The sequence below is a fragment of the Oryzias melastigma genome, unplaced genomic scaffold (genome assembly GCF_002922805.2).
Source record: "Oryzias melastigma strain HK-1 unplaced genomic scaffold, ASM292280v2 sc00840, whole genome shotgun sequence".
NCBI classification, from domain to species: domain Eukaryota; kingdom Metazoa; phylum Chordata; class Actinopteri; order Beloniformes; family Adrianichthyidae; genus Oryzias; species Oryzias melastigma.
In genome coordinates this window covers 1-14304 of record NW_023417426.1, presented here as the reverse complement: position 1 = coordinate 14304, position 14304 = coordinate 1, and the positions used below count along the sequence as shown (strand labels likewise).

Here is a 14304-nt window from a genome sequence, read left to right as displayed (position 1 = left end):
TTATATTATAGTACATTACAAAATTTTGTGGGCATTTCCAGTTTTATTTAATTTTCCAGTTTTAAAAAACGCAAAGAAATGGATGCTGCAAAATGTTACGGCTTTTAAAACTATCACAAGACGGATGGTAGTTTTTTCACAGGTATAATGGTATAATAGAGTGAGTCTATAAATATGCTTTGATTTGATTACAGAAAATTGTTTATAATGTTATAGGCAACAAGCTGAAAAGCTAAATTTTTATGACAGGACTACAAAAAAAGTTAGCCTCAAGTTTCTAAAAAAAGAAAAAAAAATCGTTTTATGGTAACAACAAATTTGTTAAAACATTTCAAAGACTGTGTTGTGATCGTTGGGAAGTGCCTTATTCGTTTCTTTAATTCTGATGGATACTCGAGATGATTTTTTTCTGATCAGTAAGGGGTTCTCATAACTTCCAGGTTACTTTGAAAAAAAATGGTTAAGTTAAAACTGAGTTTTACGTTGTACTACTTGTACGGAGCCCCTAGAAAATATTACAGTTTTTAGAAAATGAAAGGGGCGGGATTATACAGGTTTGCTTTTTCTCCACTTACAAGCAACAGATCAAACTCTGCTTTAGTTTATTTGATCATTATTTAATTCGTCTGATGAGACGTATGTTACTGTATGCATTACTTCAAAAAGTATGCAGACATCTTTGTTCATTTTCCTTTGTACTCTGATCAATGTATTACATATCTGAAATTGGTTTGATAAAAACTGTTTTTTTACATTTTTCAATTATTTTAAAGCTTTAAATAAATCAATAAAATCACATTTAGGTTCTGTCATTCAGATTACAAATGTGATGTTTTCATCTCTCCTTAAACATTTGAGAAAGTGACCTTTTTCCTGAATGTTCCAAGCATTAAAACAATAGCAGAATAACATTCTAATAAAGAAAACAGTCAAACTCAACGTTGTGTTTGAAGGTTTATTTAAAGTTATCCCGATCACTGCGCACTCCTCCTCTGTGTGAAAGCCTAGTCTGAAAGGAGGAGGATACAGGCCACTATAATGGCATGACAGCACACTTCTCGACAAGGCTACTTGTTTGGACTCCATCCTCCACTCTGCACTGGTAGGACACTTTGTGCTGCCTTGTAACACACCAGCATAGGGATGCTGGTTGAGAGCAAGAAGAAGAAAAAATGAAATAAAATAGGAGGAATAAATGTCCAGGGTAGGGGTAAGAATCAGAAAGTCCATTCAATGAATAGAAAAATGTTTTTTACTAAATGTGATGCTCCTCTCTCCTGAAGAGAGCTGGTGTGAAATATGTTAAGAATGCAAAAAAAAAATGTTTATTCAGTGTCCTCCCTTGTCTCTCAATGAGGCTGCTGATCTGTAAGGTATGCCGTGTTGATGATGACACTTGAGAACTGGAGTTAAAAATTCAAGATTCACGGCGTGGTCACTGTCCCTCTCCAATCAACGACGCAGGTCCTCGCTCCTCCTTCCACACGAAAACAGATGAACTGCAAGAATCAACAGTTCACCGTGAGAACTTCAAGGTATGAGGACATACTGAACAATCGGAATGTGGCAAATCCCCATCAGGTTATATATACATTGTTAGAATTCATTTAAATGAAAGAAAAACCCACAATTATCACTGAAATGACATGATTGACAAAAAGTAATTACTGAAAAAGACTCGTTTCAAATGTTCAAAATATCTAAACTTAAAGAATGCCTTTTCTGCTTTTTCCACCTATTTAACAGGCGTCCTTTTTAATTCAAGGAGGTGTCAACTGTTTCAAAAGTGATCATGAAGAAGAAGTTGATAGTTGTAGTTTGTGTCAGGCCAGAATCATGACTCAAAGTCTTTCATTTCTCGGACTAGAACTGTGAAAGAAAAAGCCCGGAGCGAGATTCTAGAGATTTGTACCGTTTCAACATTTCACAGCAAGTCTTTTAAAACTGTAGGTGGTGGAAATGAGATAGTAAACGGTGAAAAAAAGAAGCCCCTCCCTGTTGTCCAGTGTGAACACTAAATGCACATTCAAGCCTGAATGTCAAATATGTCTGTACCTTAATGTGAAAATAGTTAATAAGGAGAAAAGTCTTTCAATCTTTAAGATTCTACTTGTATTACAATAAAAAGATGATTGTTACTCAGAAGCTTAAATTCTGTCAATTATTTATTATACCATTTTCCAGCTACTGGGTTAAAAATTGCAACTTGATCTGCAAAATTAGTAGAAAATAAAACCATTTTTTCACACTTTATTACAATGATCGATGCCCAGAGCTAAATGCTTTTAATTTATCAGCTATTTTCACTTAATCTGATGCGCTAACATTTCTGTCCACATGTGTACATAAACTAAAACATCACCAGTCACCTGCGTATGGGACTACAGATCTTCGAGGGCAATGATTTTTTCGTCGCAAAAAAACTCGATGGTTTCCTCCTCCCAGTCGTCCACATTGCTGTCCAGCTCATCCGTGTCCACTCCTGCAGCAAACAGAAAAACGTGAACATGAAGACAGAAATGCAAACAAGCCCGGACATTGTAGGGCAAAGACCCACCTCCTCTGAGCTCCAGGCGCAAGCTCTTCTGTTCCTGATAGTTTTTGAGGGTTTCCTCCCGGTAGCGCCGGTACTCTTCCAACATGGATCTGCGCTTGTCCACCAGTTCCTACAGACAAACACCAAGAAGATGCTTTGTATACATGTGAAGCTCACAGGGACCTGCGTGATCATACAGATTAATGAGGCAGCAAAGACAAAAATACTTAAGGTATCAAACCTTTGAAGCCTTGGACTGACTCAGACGATCTTTCTGCTCAAAGGTCTTGGAGTATTTCTTCAGATCCTTCTTGATCATCTGCAAAAGAAGGGAAATACAGCATTAGAGTGTTACCTACTATCCTACAGCTGCTACAGACGTAACGTTACCTTGATCTGATCAGCACTGAGCAGAGTGGGAGGTCGGGGTCTCCACAGCAGCTGACAGAAGCGGTCCTTGTTGTTTTTCTGAAGGAGTCGACCCTGGAATGTCCACACCCAGTATGCGTTGTCCACCTAGATGAGCAGAAAACGATGGTTGAGATAAGAGAGTAGCCTCTTCCCGGTTATACGTATGGTGTGGAGCTGAATCCAGACGCACCTTGTGGCTCCACCAGGAGACGGATGTGACGACGTAGCGACCAGTCGGGTCCCACTCCACATCTGAAGCCATGTAGTGCTCTGCTATGTTCATCAAGGTGCAGTCGGATGTGTCTACGAAGGCAAGAGCTCCATTCATACTGCACACACAACCAAGAAATGATTAGGACAAACTACAGCTTCACCGGGGACTATTCAGACAACCAGCCTCAGAGCAGCATTGGAATCAGGAGCTTAGCTCTCATACGAGGCGTCAGAAAAATCAGTAGAGGTCATCATTGGCTGATTATTTACTTTTTAAAAAATAAATCAAAACTGACCTCCTGAGACCTGCCAGTACCATAAACTGACCCTGAGGACTCCAGAAGATGCTGTTGGCCTGCTGTTTGTCAAACATCTCTGTGAAAAACACCAAATAAAGACTTTGCATTAGATAAAGATTCACAAGCGCTAACTTAAACGTCAGATGCACTCACTTATGAGCTCAATTTTGCCGTTGTTTTTGACATGATAGAAAGAGGCGTTGATCCTGGGAGACTCTCCGTGCAGAACAGCAAACTTGCTGCCGTTTGGCTCCCAGGCAAAGGCGATGATGCTTTCTGAAGCAAACAAACATCAAAGGACCACATGGGATGACTTTATTGTGGAAGAATTCCTAACAGCTGACGGGTATCAAAAAAAAAAAAAACTCTCACCCTTCATCTCCACCACATCAACAGGAACCTGCTTCTCTCTCATTCGGAAGATTTCAAAGTTGGTCACGACACCCTGAAACCCAACAATAAAATAAAATGAGACTTTTCGTTTTCGTACTAAGAGAGGTTAAAGTTAGTGGTTTATCGGGTACCTGTGTTCCTTTGGGCGTCCTGTCCACCTTCACGCACAGATAATCCCCGTTTCTCTGCCAATGCAGTTTGCAGTCGACAACGTTGAAGAGGTTACGGACCCGGATCTCCTGACGGGAAGGCATCTGCATCAGAGTCACTCTTGCTGGGATGTCTTTGTCCTCGGGTACCCAGAAAGCTATGATGTTGTCACCAGGAGACCATGAGAAGTCCCTAAAAGACAGACAGACACGGTTATTCAGCTCCAAACACAAACCCATTCATCAATACTTCCACAAAAACTCACTTGATCCCGTTGATCTTCAGACTCTTCTTGTCCAGCAAACCCATTGACTGAAAAACAAGACAAACTGTGTTTTAAGGAACAATTTACATTCATTTTTTAGCTTTTCTGAGCTTTGCTTACGGGAGTTTCATAGATGCTCAAAGTGTCTTGAGTCATTCTGGCGAAAAACTTCCCGTCGTGGCTCCACCTGTTTGCAACAGATCAACTTAAATACGATAGGGGATTAAAATGTCTCCTCAAATTCAGACACAATCAAGGACTGACTTGAATATAGGCCAGTGTGCTGAGCTCTCGCAATGGAAGCCTCTCTTCTTCTGCCCGGTCAGGATGTCCCAGATGATGATGGCCTGAGGGTCCTCCTTAGTGTCCATCAAGGGACTGAAGGTCACAACGTACCTGGAGATTGAAATCGTACGTGAAGCTTCAGATATTTCGTTTTAAATCATCCCCATAAGAGAGACGCTCAGAATTAGGTTTTTGTGGATGAAACATCACACTGCTATGTTGCTTCACTAAACTCTGGATTACCTCTCACATGGTGAGAAGTCGATGAGGGACACACCCTGGTGGCTGAATCTCTGAATCTGCTTGAACTTCTCACCGCCCCACAATGCAATGCCACGCTGGTGAAAGGTGGCCAAGTAGGTTCCTTTAGGAGACCATCGAACATAGGTCTCTGTCCAGCGCTGCATCACAACACACACAAAACAGAAATGTTACATTTCTCACACTCTTTTCAATAAACTTGAGTATCGAACAACCTTTATTTGGCATCTCAAAGGTAATATAAAAAGTCACTCACCGCCCTCTCTTCAGCTAGAATCGGCTCTTTGGCGTCGTTTGAGAAAATGGCAGTCCTCTCTCCAGCCTCGTAGATCACACTGTACTGGTCTCGACAGTCTGGATCCTCGATCCAGTGACGCATATTACCCTTTGATAAAATTAACATTTTATAATCCTGGCTTCACACGGACATTTTTAGAGGAATAAAACTGATTACAATAAAAGCCACACTCACAAAGTCTTTGAAAGGCTGCTTTGCTGGAGGCTCCCACTCATCACTGATGTTCATGTACCTGAAGATAAAAAGAGGAATTACTCACCAGAGAACATCCCACAATTTATATGAACTCTGCGATACTGCAAACCTACTTGTCAAAGTCAGTAAAAAGGTTGACCCTGAATGTATGCTGTTTGTCAAGTTTGTATCCATCTGCATTTTTCACCGCCTCCAAGGCCTGGCTGGGTGAGGAATACTCCAAGAAGATGTATCTACAAGAACAAAAAACAAAAATATTCCATAAAGAAACTCCAAATGTCTAACTACAGCTACATAAAAGAATGATGAGCTTTACCCTTTGGTCGTGCCTTCAGTGTCAGGGTAAAACTCTGTTGTGATCTTGCCAAACTTGGAGAAGATTTTGTGTATGACATTCTTGAGTTTCTCCAGCCGCTCTGGCCCCACCTGAGGAACGTTGTCCACCACCACCACAGAGTCTATGCCATCAGTTTCCTGAGGTTTCTCTCGCAGGATGTCTTCAAGGAGCTCTGGAAAGTGAAGAGCCAATAATTGAGAGCATTAAAAACACCAAAGAAAAAATTATCCCCTTTAAAGGTTAGAGCTTTCTTGGGTTTAACTTAGCTTCATAAAAACTATTTTTTATATATATATTGATGGCTATCACTCTTAGGTAGAGAACATTTTCATTTGAATAAATAATATGGGTTAGTTTTGACATTAAATTTTGGTTTTTTAAATAGAGCTGATCTTACATGAGTAAAAATTAAATCTTTTTAACCACTTCTGACATTCCACCACATCAAGAGGCCTTTAGAGCTTCCCTGCTCCCCCAAAATGCATACATATCAGATAACTGAGCAATTGTAAAAGGCCTGATTTTTTTTACTATTATTAGAATATTTATAACTTATATCTACCTTGTGTCTAGTTTGTGTTCAGAGACAAAGTTCCTAAAGTATAAATGCAAATCATCTTGTTTTGACACTTGATGCATTTTATTTTGAAATGAATTTGAAGTGCTGCTGCATTTAAAAGTGATACAACAATGTTATAATTACATTATTGTAAAATTGTAAAAGCTACGTTTTCTAAATAAATGACTTGATGGCCACAAAAAATAAATAATTTGTATTTTTCTAAACAGAAATGAACTCTCGTTGAGTTTTGGTGGCCTTTTTAGTACTAAAGGATGCAGATCCCTGATCTAGCCCCTTTACTTCTGCTTTGGAAAAAGTAGGATCTTTAGATAATCTCTAAATTACTTCTGCAAATATACTAATCACCCAAATTATGACATGTTCAGTTCAACCTAATCCTGCTGACAATTTTAAATATACTGGATTATAAGAAAGCCATTGGATGGTCTAGTTAAAAAAAAACGTTGCTAATGTCAAATAACCATGTTATGAATTTATTCATTAATTGAAACTGTTCGTAGTGTCATGACAAGAGTCCTGATGTATTTAAACAATGTGTACATTTGTCAAAACGACTCTTAATAACTGGCGGTTTAGCATCTGGTATGAATGAACAGTAAAGGGCGTTTTTGACTACAAGAAAACCGATTCTCCTCGTGTTTCTTGGTAGATAACCCTTCCAAGTAACTTTATCGATACTGATAAACCTCAACTAGTCATACTTTCACCTAAAGAAGTTGTCAAACTGACAACATCTCTCATATGTCAAAAGCTAGTCGGTCTAGCGTAATTTTAGCTAGCAGTTAGCAACAGGCCAGACAGCCGGCGCTTTTCTTGCTGGCGCTCACCCTCATCCTCGACGTCATCTACGAAGTCCTCCGGGTCGCTGAAGGAAGGCTCCTCTTCCTCATACTCTGGGTCGTCCACCATGTCAACTGTATCTCGCATTTAATGGGACTGCGGTTCTGAATTACCTTCACGGAGGCGCAAAATCCCGGAATATGAGAGGCTAACAACGAAGGGCCGGTGAGGTACCATGTGCGAAAATGGACGAAGAGGCGGAAACGTGACGCCGGAAGCAGGTCAGAGGCGCGTATGCAGACAGTCGTAAAATCGCAAAGTTGTAGAACATATGGAGGAGCGGCACCGTTTCATTTTGACTTTGACGTAGTGCATCCAGATGAATAAAGATCGAACAGTAGTAGAAGCTACTTTTGCTAGCAAAAAAGGGGGAGTCATTCGCCGGTAAATTGTTGAAAAATATTTTTTGTTACTTGCAATATGTCTTAAGTACAGAATATAAAATCTCCATGGTATATATATTTTTTTATTTTTCTATCTATTTAAAATACAATTATTGGCTTTAGGTAGAGTTTTGCTTTTGATACATTTTAGCTTCGAAGGCTTATCGTGAGCTCCAAACTTGTGTTGGCTTTTCACTGCCCCACTTCATTACCATGGATGAAGAGTGTGTGTCTCTCCTGCCGCGGGTTTGTGACGTGCTGGCGGCCTCGGGGAGCTCCTTGCCCGATGATACAAGCCTGGAAAAACTGCTGGACTGGTTCTCAGCAGTCACCAAATCAGGTTAGTTCTGGGAGTTGTTCCCCTTATTTTTTATATATTTATGTCCTCCACATGAGAAAAAATGTTACAAGAACATGTTAAAAACACATTTTTTTGTTGGAAGGGGTCTTTAAATGCTTTCATTATCATACTGCTTGACTCTTCACCTGTTGAAGGTGTGTCTCTACTGGAGGTCAGTCCATGTCTGCTGGGCTTCATATCAAGTGTAGTTTCCAGCAGAGCTTCAGAGTCCTCCATCATCTCCTTTGCTCTCAAACTCATTGGTTTAGTGGCTGCTGCTGAGGATGGCTTCAGAGCTCTCCAGGTAAGTCTCATCTGTCCTGCTGCTTTTCATCAACATCATCTAAAGTCATCTACAACACTGATGACGATGATGCTCCCACTCCTACAGGAGACCTCTGTCCTAGACCTCGCCTTTGACCCTCAGCACTGGCGAGAAGAAGGACTCTGGGAGGATCCTTGTATCCGCATTGGCTGGATACACGGCTTCAGCACAATGCTGCAGCACAGGCAGGCTTTCAGTTTCTTTGTTCGAGCAGGTAACTCATCATATAAGAAACATTTAATGACCTCTAAGTGTATATGATAACTAGACCGAGTGAGCGTAACGTCATCCATAGAAAGTGTTTTACTTCCAGCTCCAACCAAATGAAGTCAATTCTGTCACCATTTTTTCAAAGTATGAACGTAGCCATGTTGGAGCTGGACAACGTCAGTAAGCAGTGATTGGCCTGAGTCGGTCATTTGAACTTTTTCTTATGATAACCTGTCTCGGCAATCAGGAGTGAGATTGTTGGAAGTCCCCCCCCCACCCCACCACTTGAAAGCAAGCTCTGGAGAATCTGTCAATCAAAAGTTTTGAATGTTCTACGTGGAGGGGGCAGCCATTGACTGTATACGAGAACTGGACTGAGTAACCTCTCCCCCTGGCATTCCAAATAGGAAGTACCTCCTGACTCCAAGAAGCCAAAATCCCATTGACTTCCATTGAGAAATACAGTTATTTCTCAGTCATTATATTTGTCAGAATAATACCTAAAACCTTTTTAACATCTTCTTGCTAATTCTAATTTTTTTCATGATATTTTTTCTAAGCATGGTTACAAAAATACTGTATTTCTCAATAGTAGTTTATGGGATTTTTGGCTTCTTGGTCAGCAGATTTTTCCTCTTTGGAACGTGAGAGGTCATTTAGTCCAGTTCTAATTTACAGTCAATGGTAATGACATAGCGTCAGGTGGCAGCAGGCAATAGTTAAATATACAGATCTTGTTAATTGTTACCACCTTTTGGTAATGTCACCATTTCCCTTAATGTTTGCTTCTTTCCCTAGACTCCATCAAACCCCTCCTTCAGCTCCAGACAGACACAAGTTTATTTGTGGCTTCAGCAGCCAGTCAGATGCTCACTCAAGTCCTGATGTTCTGCCACCCTCTTTCATCTGGCTTCAATGAAACAGAAGTGGACAATAAGAGTTCAAGCTCCTCCATCACAGGCTTAAAGTGTCCAAACGCCACTGAAAGCGACCATGAAAGTGCTGCTGTTGTCACAGAAATCTTAGAGTTCCTGAAGCGACGGATGCTGCCCAAAGAACCGTCACAGCTTCATCAGAGTCAGCAGATCCTGAAGCTGCTAGCCTCGATTCTGAGCCAGGCCGGACCTTCTCTTCAGAACAAACTACTGCTCACTGTCGGGGAATCTTTGGAGGAACTGGTGGCCTCAAACTACAGCCAGCTCACTCGTCCACTTATGGATGTCATTCTAGCTGGATACAGGTGCAGACCTTTTGCATCACATAAGACCTTCACAGAGAAATTTGATTTTGGCTTGTCTGACGACAAAGTGTTAATCATTTTGACTAATTTCTAAGTCCTAAGATAAACTAAAAGCTTATTGATGGATGGTTTATGTAACTTTTCTATCAGAAACTTGTGAAAATTGAGTTAAAAAAAACAACAAATCTACTTAAAAGATGACATACTAAAAAGAAAATCAAGTCAAACTTTTTCTTTTTTTGGAAAATTTTGGATTTTAATGTTTATTTTCTCTGTCCTTCAGCTCCGTTGGCGGCGATGTGAAGGTCCCTGATCCAATCCTCTCTCGTCTTCTGTCAGTCATGCTGAACCAGAGAGAGCCACCTGACCTCATCCACGCTGCAGCTGCTTTTCTCTGTAGTGGCCATGAGTAAGCATCTACAGCACCGCATTGCATTCTGCTTTGAGTTGCTGGTTGAACTTTGCCAGTAGATACTGTTGTCTGGCACATAATCCTCCATAGTGTTTTTCTGCTGTGGTTTTCTGTGCAGCAACCGCATTCACATGGAGCAGTCTGCAGGTATTCTCCTGCTTCCTGTGGACATTATCACCAGTCTTACTTTATTGGAGGGAAACTTCACAGGTAAAACACATATTTATCCTTTTTTTAGGATTAGCATTCAGTTTGACTGAATGTGTTTTTTGGGGTTTTTTTGCTCTTGCAGTGAAGGAGCATCAGCTATCGATGATGGAGCAGCTTAAAAATAAAACCTCCTGCGTTTCCATGATTTGCATCAGCCTAAAATACATTCCAAAGATCACACTCATGGTGAGTTCAGCACATTGCATCGTCTGTGTTTTTTTTGAGCTCTTAGAAAAATCATCTTTTTCTTTCTCAGGCTCCCGATTGCCGGCCCTGTCCTCCTGCTTCAGTCGTGGGTGCAGTGTTGTCGTTGCTGAGGCTGTGTAGTGGACTTTCTCCTCCCTCTGTGGCTGGCTGTGTTACAGTGTTTAGAAATGTGACTGGGAGTGGTAAAGTTCAGAAATGTGCCCTGGAGGCTCTGTCAGCTCTCAGCAGCAGCCCAGGTAAATCTCTCTGACAATCACCTGTCATTCTGATAAATATTGTCGTTCAGAGCACTACAAATCTGTTTAAAGCTAAAAATAAAGTAGAAGTGATTGTGTTCTAGTCTGTATAGTTTAATGCTGTACTAGTATTTGTTTTATTAAACTGGTACCAAAATGATGTTAATTTGAGTTTTCTGTTTTTGAGTGTTTTTCAGAAGTGAAAGTCATGCTGGTTGAGGTTTTCACCCTCCTGATAGAGTACCTGAACCATCCTGACTCTGACCCCACTGTAAGTTTATATCAGCATCATGGTTTATTTTATCAAATTAATTCCTTTGTGGAATTTCATCCCATTTTGAAGATGTCTTTGAGGTAAGTTAGCCGTCTTTGGAGCAGACGAGTAACACGTTTGTAAATGAAAAGGAAATCAGTAATCTACAGATGTATTATACTTTTTAAAAATCTACATTTTTTTTATTCAATTTGACAGCAAAAAGCTCCTCCATTGTAGGAATCCATTGCCCTTTTTTGTTTGAGAATTGATGGACCTAAATGTTTAAATCTTACAAATATGGCCCATTTGGAGAATTTAGAAAAGCTTGGTCTCTAAATCTACAGGCTTCAACAAGCATATACACTTTGAAGTTGAAACAAAGAGATCTGACCCTTATGTTTAAATGTATTGGTTATTTTGGTTGATGAAAAAAAATGGGGACCTGAGGGAAAAAAATTGGACTGTTTCTGTTTATTAAAAAGGCTTGATCTGTCTTTCTCAGGTGCTGCAGAAGTCTTACCAGGCTTTGCTAAAGTGGATTGGTGTTTGCTCAAATCTATCCTCCATAACAAACCAGCTCAAACAAGGTAAAGCTTGCCACCATTTTTTTTTTTTTGCAGCATAAAAGATCCCCTGAGCTTATATTCCACACGTGGCTCACAGATCTTACTCAGGTGGTGAGGAAGCGTGTGTGCGACATGCGTTGGGAGGTGAGGGACTCCACCGTGGAGTTTCTGGGCCACTTGGCTGGGCTGCCCGCCTGCAGCACAGAAGACGGTGGAGTGTGCGACATCTCCCAGTATGTGCTGGGAGGCTGCTGTTTTACAACTCCTCTCCTCATGGAGGCGCTACACGACCCTGAGAGCTACGTGAGGGCCAGCGCCATTTCTGCTCTGGCTCAGGCTATGAGGAATAGCTGGCGACAGGGGGCGGTGCCCACAAAGGAGCAGGTGGGCTGATAGTAGAATGTTGTGTGACTCTATCTGTTATTAGAAAATAAAGAAAATCTGTCATAGTTGCAAAACTTTTAGAGTTTCTTGTTATATTTGAAAAGTTTACTCATAGAACTTTAAAATGTGTGTGCCTGCAGGCTGAAATAGTGACCCAGCTGCTGGAAATACTCTCACAAGACACAGAGGGGTTTGCCAGGAGAGCCGTCCTGCAGTTCTTCATCACCTGGTTCTCCTCATATCCCTCATGCACCTCCTCCCCTCTCCTCATGCAGTCTGTGCGCTCCGTCCTCTTGCAGGGCTGCGCCGACCTGGACTGGGAGGTCAAAGTTCACACACTTGATCTGGCTGAGCTGCTAATGGACCAAGCCTTTTTAGGTCAACATGGTTACACAAAGGGATTAGAAAGTCATCCTGCACAGCCGCACCCTTATGCTGTGACAGCTAAACAAGCTTACACACTCCACACTCACTCTGGGACACACACACTGAGCTCAGATTTGGACGGTTTGGTCAAGCAGGGACTCCTGTCGGTGTTGTTGAGCGGTTTGTTTGACTGTGACAGACCCGTCGGTCTGAAGGCATGCCGACTACTGATCCGACTCAAAGATGCTCTGCTCCTGAGGCCTCAGGATACAACTGATGCTGGGAAAACAGATCCAGGTCTGAACTGTGAGTTGCTGAGTCAGGGCTGGGCGCACGAGATCAGAAATGTACTGGGAATGGAAGATCGGACCAGCGGTACAGATGCTCACACCGTTACCATCAACGTGTGCGATCTGGTGAAGTGTCTGGATCTAGAAGAGAGGCTGGACGTCCTGACTCGAAGCAGTGATCATTTTTACAACTCCCCCCGCTCTCTGCTGCAGGACATTTTGACTGCAGGCTCTGCTCACGCTCAGCAGGACTCACAGCTGAAGGAAGAGGTGATAGTGGACTGCTACTGAGACCTTGACCCACATAGATTTTTGAAAACAGACATTTTGTAACAATCAACAAGAAATTTAATTTTTCACTTTTTTTAAATTTTGATAAATAAACTTGTAGTTAAATGTAATTCTTCAATATTACTTTGCTATAAATAAATAAAAATACAAGTTCAAACTGGGAAAAAGTAAAAAAAAACATTTCAGAGCATAAAAACGGACAGAAAAAGGAAAAACCAGTACTTGAAGTGCATAAACATACTTGTTTCACACATCATTTGCTCTGGAATAGGATTCCAAACTGAAAATTTCTGTGTGGCATACCCAAGAACAACATTGAACATGACACCCTCCATTTCTATCTTCAGACTCATCACTCTATCTGACACTCTTTTTACCTCCACAACACTCCTAACAAACTCCTCCTTTAGGATAACTCCTACTCCATTTCTCTTCCCATCTTCTCCACCATGATAGAACAACTTGAACCCTGCTCCAGTCCAATTTCCACCGGCACCCTGTCGGTGAACAGCACCGATGGCGGTCGTTGTTAACCCGGGCCTCCACCGATCCGGTATGGATTTCATAGGTCTGATTCGCATATTTGATTTGACAAAGATATGACACCTTCCTGAACAACCCTCTGTATTTATCTATGCTGGGGACTGGCACAATGAGAGCCTGGCTTTGGCCCCCTCATGGCTACACTAAGATAAACTCAAATTATGGGGAAGCTTAATATTGCATCCCAGAATTCTTTTCTGCATCCACTGTGCTTGTTACTCCACCAAACTGTCACAAAAAAGAGGTTTTTCAGGTCCACACATAGAGGAGAAAAGGAAAAATAAACCAGAGTTGCCAAGCAACAGCCCCCAAATTTTAATCATTTAGAAGTCTTTGAAAGAAGAGTGGACCAAATTTCCTCCTGACGTGCAGAAACCTGTTCATCATCTACAAGAAACGTTTGACCTCTATCCTGGATATTAAGGGTTTTACCAAAAAGTGCTAAGTTTTTCCAGCGAGAGGGTTCAAAAGCTTATTTCCCTAAAGGAAATGGAAACAAATTTATATAAAATCTTTAAAATTGATTTCTTGATCTTTGTGATTTTTTTACCTCTCACTGTTGAAATGAATCTACCATTAAATTGACAGACTGTCCATTTCTGCTTAGGTGGTCAAAACATACAAAACCAGCAAGGGGATCAAAAACGTTTTCTTGCACTTGACATTTCCAAGTTTTTGCAAATATGAGCTGCAATTAAATAAATAAATAAAAAACTACAAAAACATTGGTAGTTGTCATCTATCCATGTTCAATGAAGTTGTCCTCAGAGTTGAAAAATTATCTAAATTAATGTTTAGCAACATGTTATTGACATAATTTACAATTAAAGACATTTCTCTACATAAGTCAGGAGTGGCAAACTAACAAGAACTACAGTATGTGGATTGTTTACATGTTTAAAACATGGATATTTTTAATATTTAAAAAGCATTAAAATAAATTGCAGTCACCTTCAGGATCTAACATGACAATTACAAT

General features: G+C 40.8%; 2 protein-coding genes and 1 non-coding gene across 4 annotated transcripts; 1 reads left to right on the top strand and 2 right to left on the bottom strand.

The window, feature by feature from the left end:
- Window positions 1–941: 941 nt before the first annotated feature.
- Window positions 942–7296, bottom strand: eif3ba (eukaryotic translation initiation factor 3, subunit Ba). Its single transcript, XM_024263171.2, has 19 exons — window positions 7054–7296; window positions 5623–5815; window positions 5420–5539; window positions 5286–5343; window positions 5070–5198; window positions 4796–4953; window positions 4532–4663; window positions 4388–4454; window positions 4268–4314; window positions 3984–4194; window positions 3832–3904; window positions 3613–3735; window positions 3457–3535; window positions 3138–3276; window positions 2927–3052; window positions 2778–2855; window positions 2558–2666; window positions 2370–2482; window positions 942–1499 (listed from the first exon to the last, which is right to left on the bottom strand). Exons 1-18 carry the CDS (start codon window positions 7151–7153, stop codon window positions 2382–2384), a joined length of 2043 nt encoding a protein of 680 aa, XP_024118939.1. The 5' UTR covers window positions 7154–7296; the 3' UTR covers window positions 942–1499; window positions 2370–2381.
- On the bottom strand, window positions 3341–3420 carry LOC112140275. The gene has a single exon (XR_002918145.1). It is a non-coding gene; the product is annotated as a small nucleolar RNA SNORD60 (small nucleolar RNA).
- Window positions 7297–7371: 75 nt separating the features above from the next.
- On the top strand, window positions 7372–12892 carry brat1 (BRCA1-associated ATM activator 1). Of its 2 annotated transcripts, XM_024263170.1 has the most exons (13): window positions 7383–7450; window positions 7601–7789; window positions 7945–8093; window positions 8181–8328; window positions 9123–9564; window positions 9848–9973; window positions 10095–10186; window positions 10269–10372; window positions 10443–10629; window positions 10827–10900; window positions 11388–11472; window positions 11549–11835; window positions 11976–12892. In XM_024263170.1, exons 2-13 carry the CDS (start codon window positions 7663–7665, stop codon window positions 12780–12782), a joined length of 2628 nt encoding a protein of 875 aa, XP_024118938.1. In that variant the 5' UTR covers window positions 7383–7450; window positions 7601–7662; the 3' UTR covers window positions 12783–12892. The 2 variants fall into 2 exon arrangements, with proteins under 2 accessions (XP_036067071.1, XP_024118938.1); XM_036211178.1 differs by having other exon boundaries at window positions 7372–7789.
- The last annotated feature ends 1412 nt before the right edge of the window (window positions 12893–14304 follow it).

Coding starts and splice junctions, on each gene's coding strand:
- eif3ba (XM_024263171.2), bottom strand. CDS start 7,153: ATGCGAGATACAGTTGACATGGTGGACGACCCAGAGTATGAGGAAGAG. Junction 5,540..5,622: donor ACTGAAGGCACGACCAAAGG/GTAAAGCTCATC, acceptor TTGTTCTTGTAG/ATACATCTTCTTGGAGTATT. Junction 2,856..2,926: donor TCAGTGCTGATCAGATCAAG/GTAACGTTACGT, acceptor CTTCTTTTGCAG/ATGATCAAGAAGGATCTGAA.
- brat1 (XM_036211178.1), top strand. CDS start 7,663: ATGGATGAAGAGTGTGTGTCTCTCCTGCCGCGGGTTTGTGACGTGCTG. Junction 8,329..9,122: donor CAGTTTCTTTGTTCGAGCAG/GTAACTCATCAT, acceptor TTCTTTCCCTAG/ACTCCATCAAACCCCTCCTT. Junction 10,901..11,387: donor ATCCTGACTCTGACCCCACT/GTAAGTTTATAT, acceptor TGTCTTTCTCAG/GTGCTGCAGAAGTCTTACCA.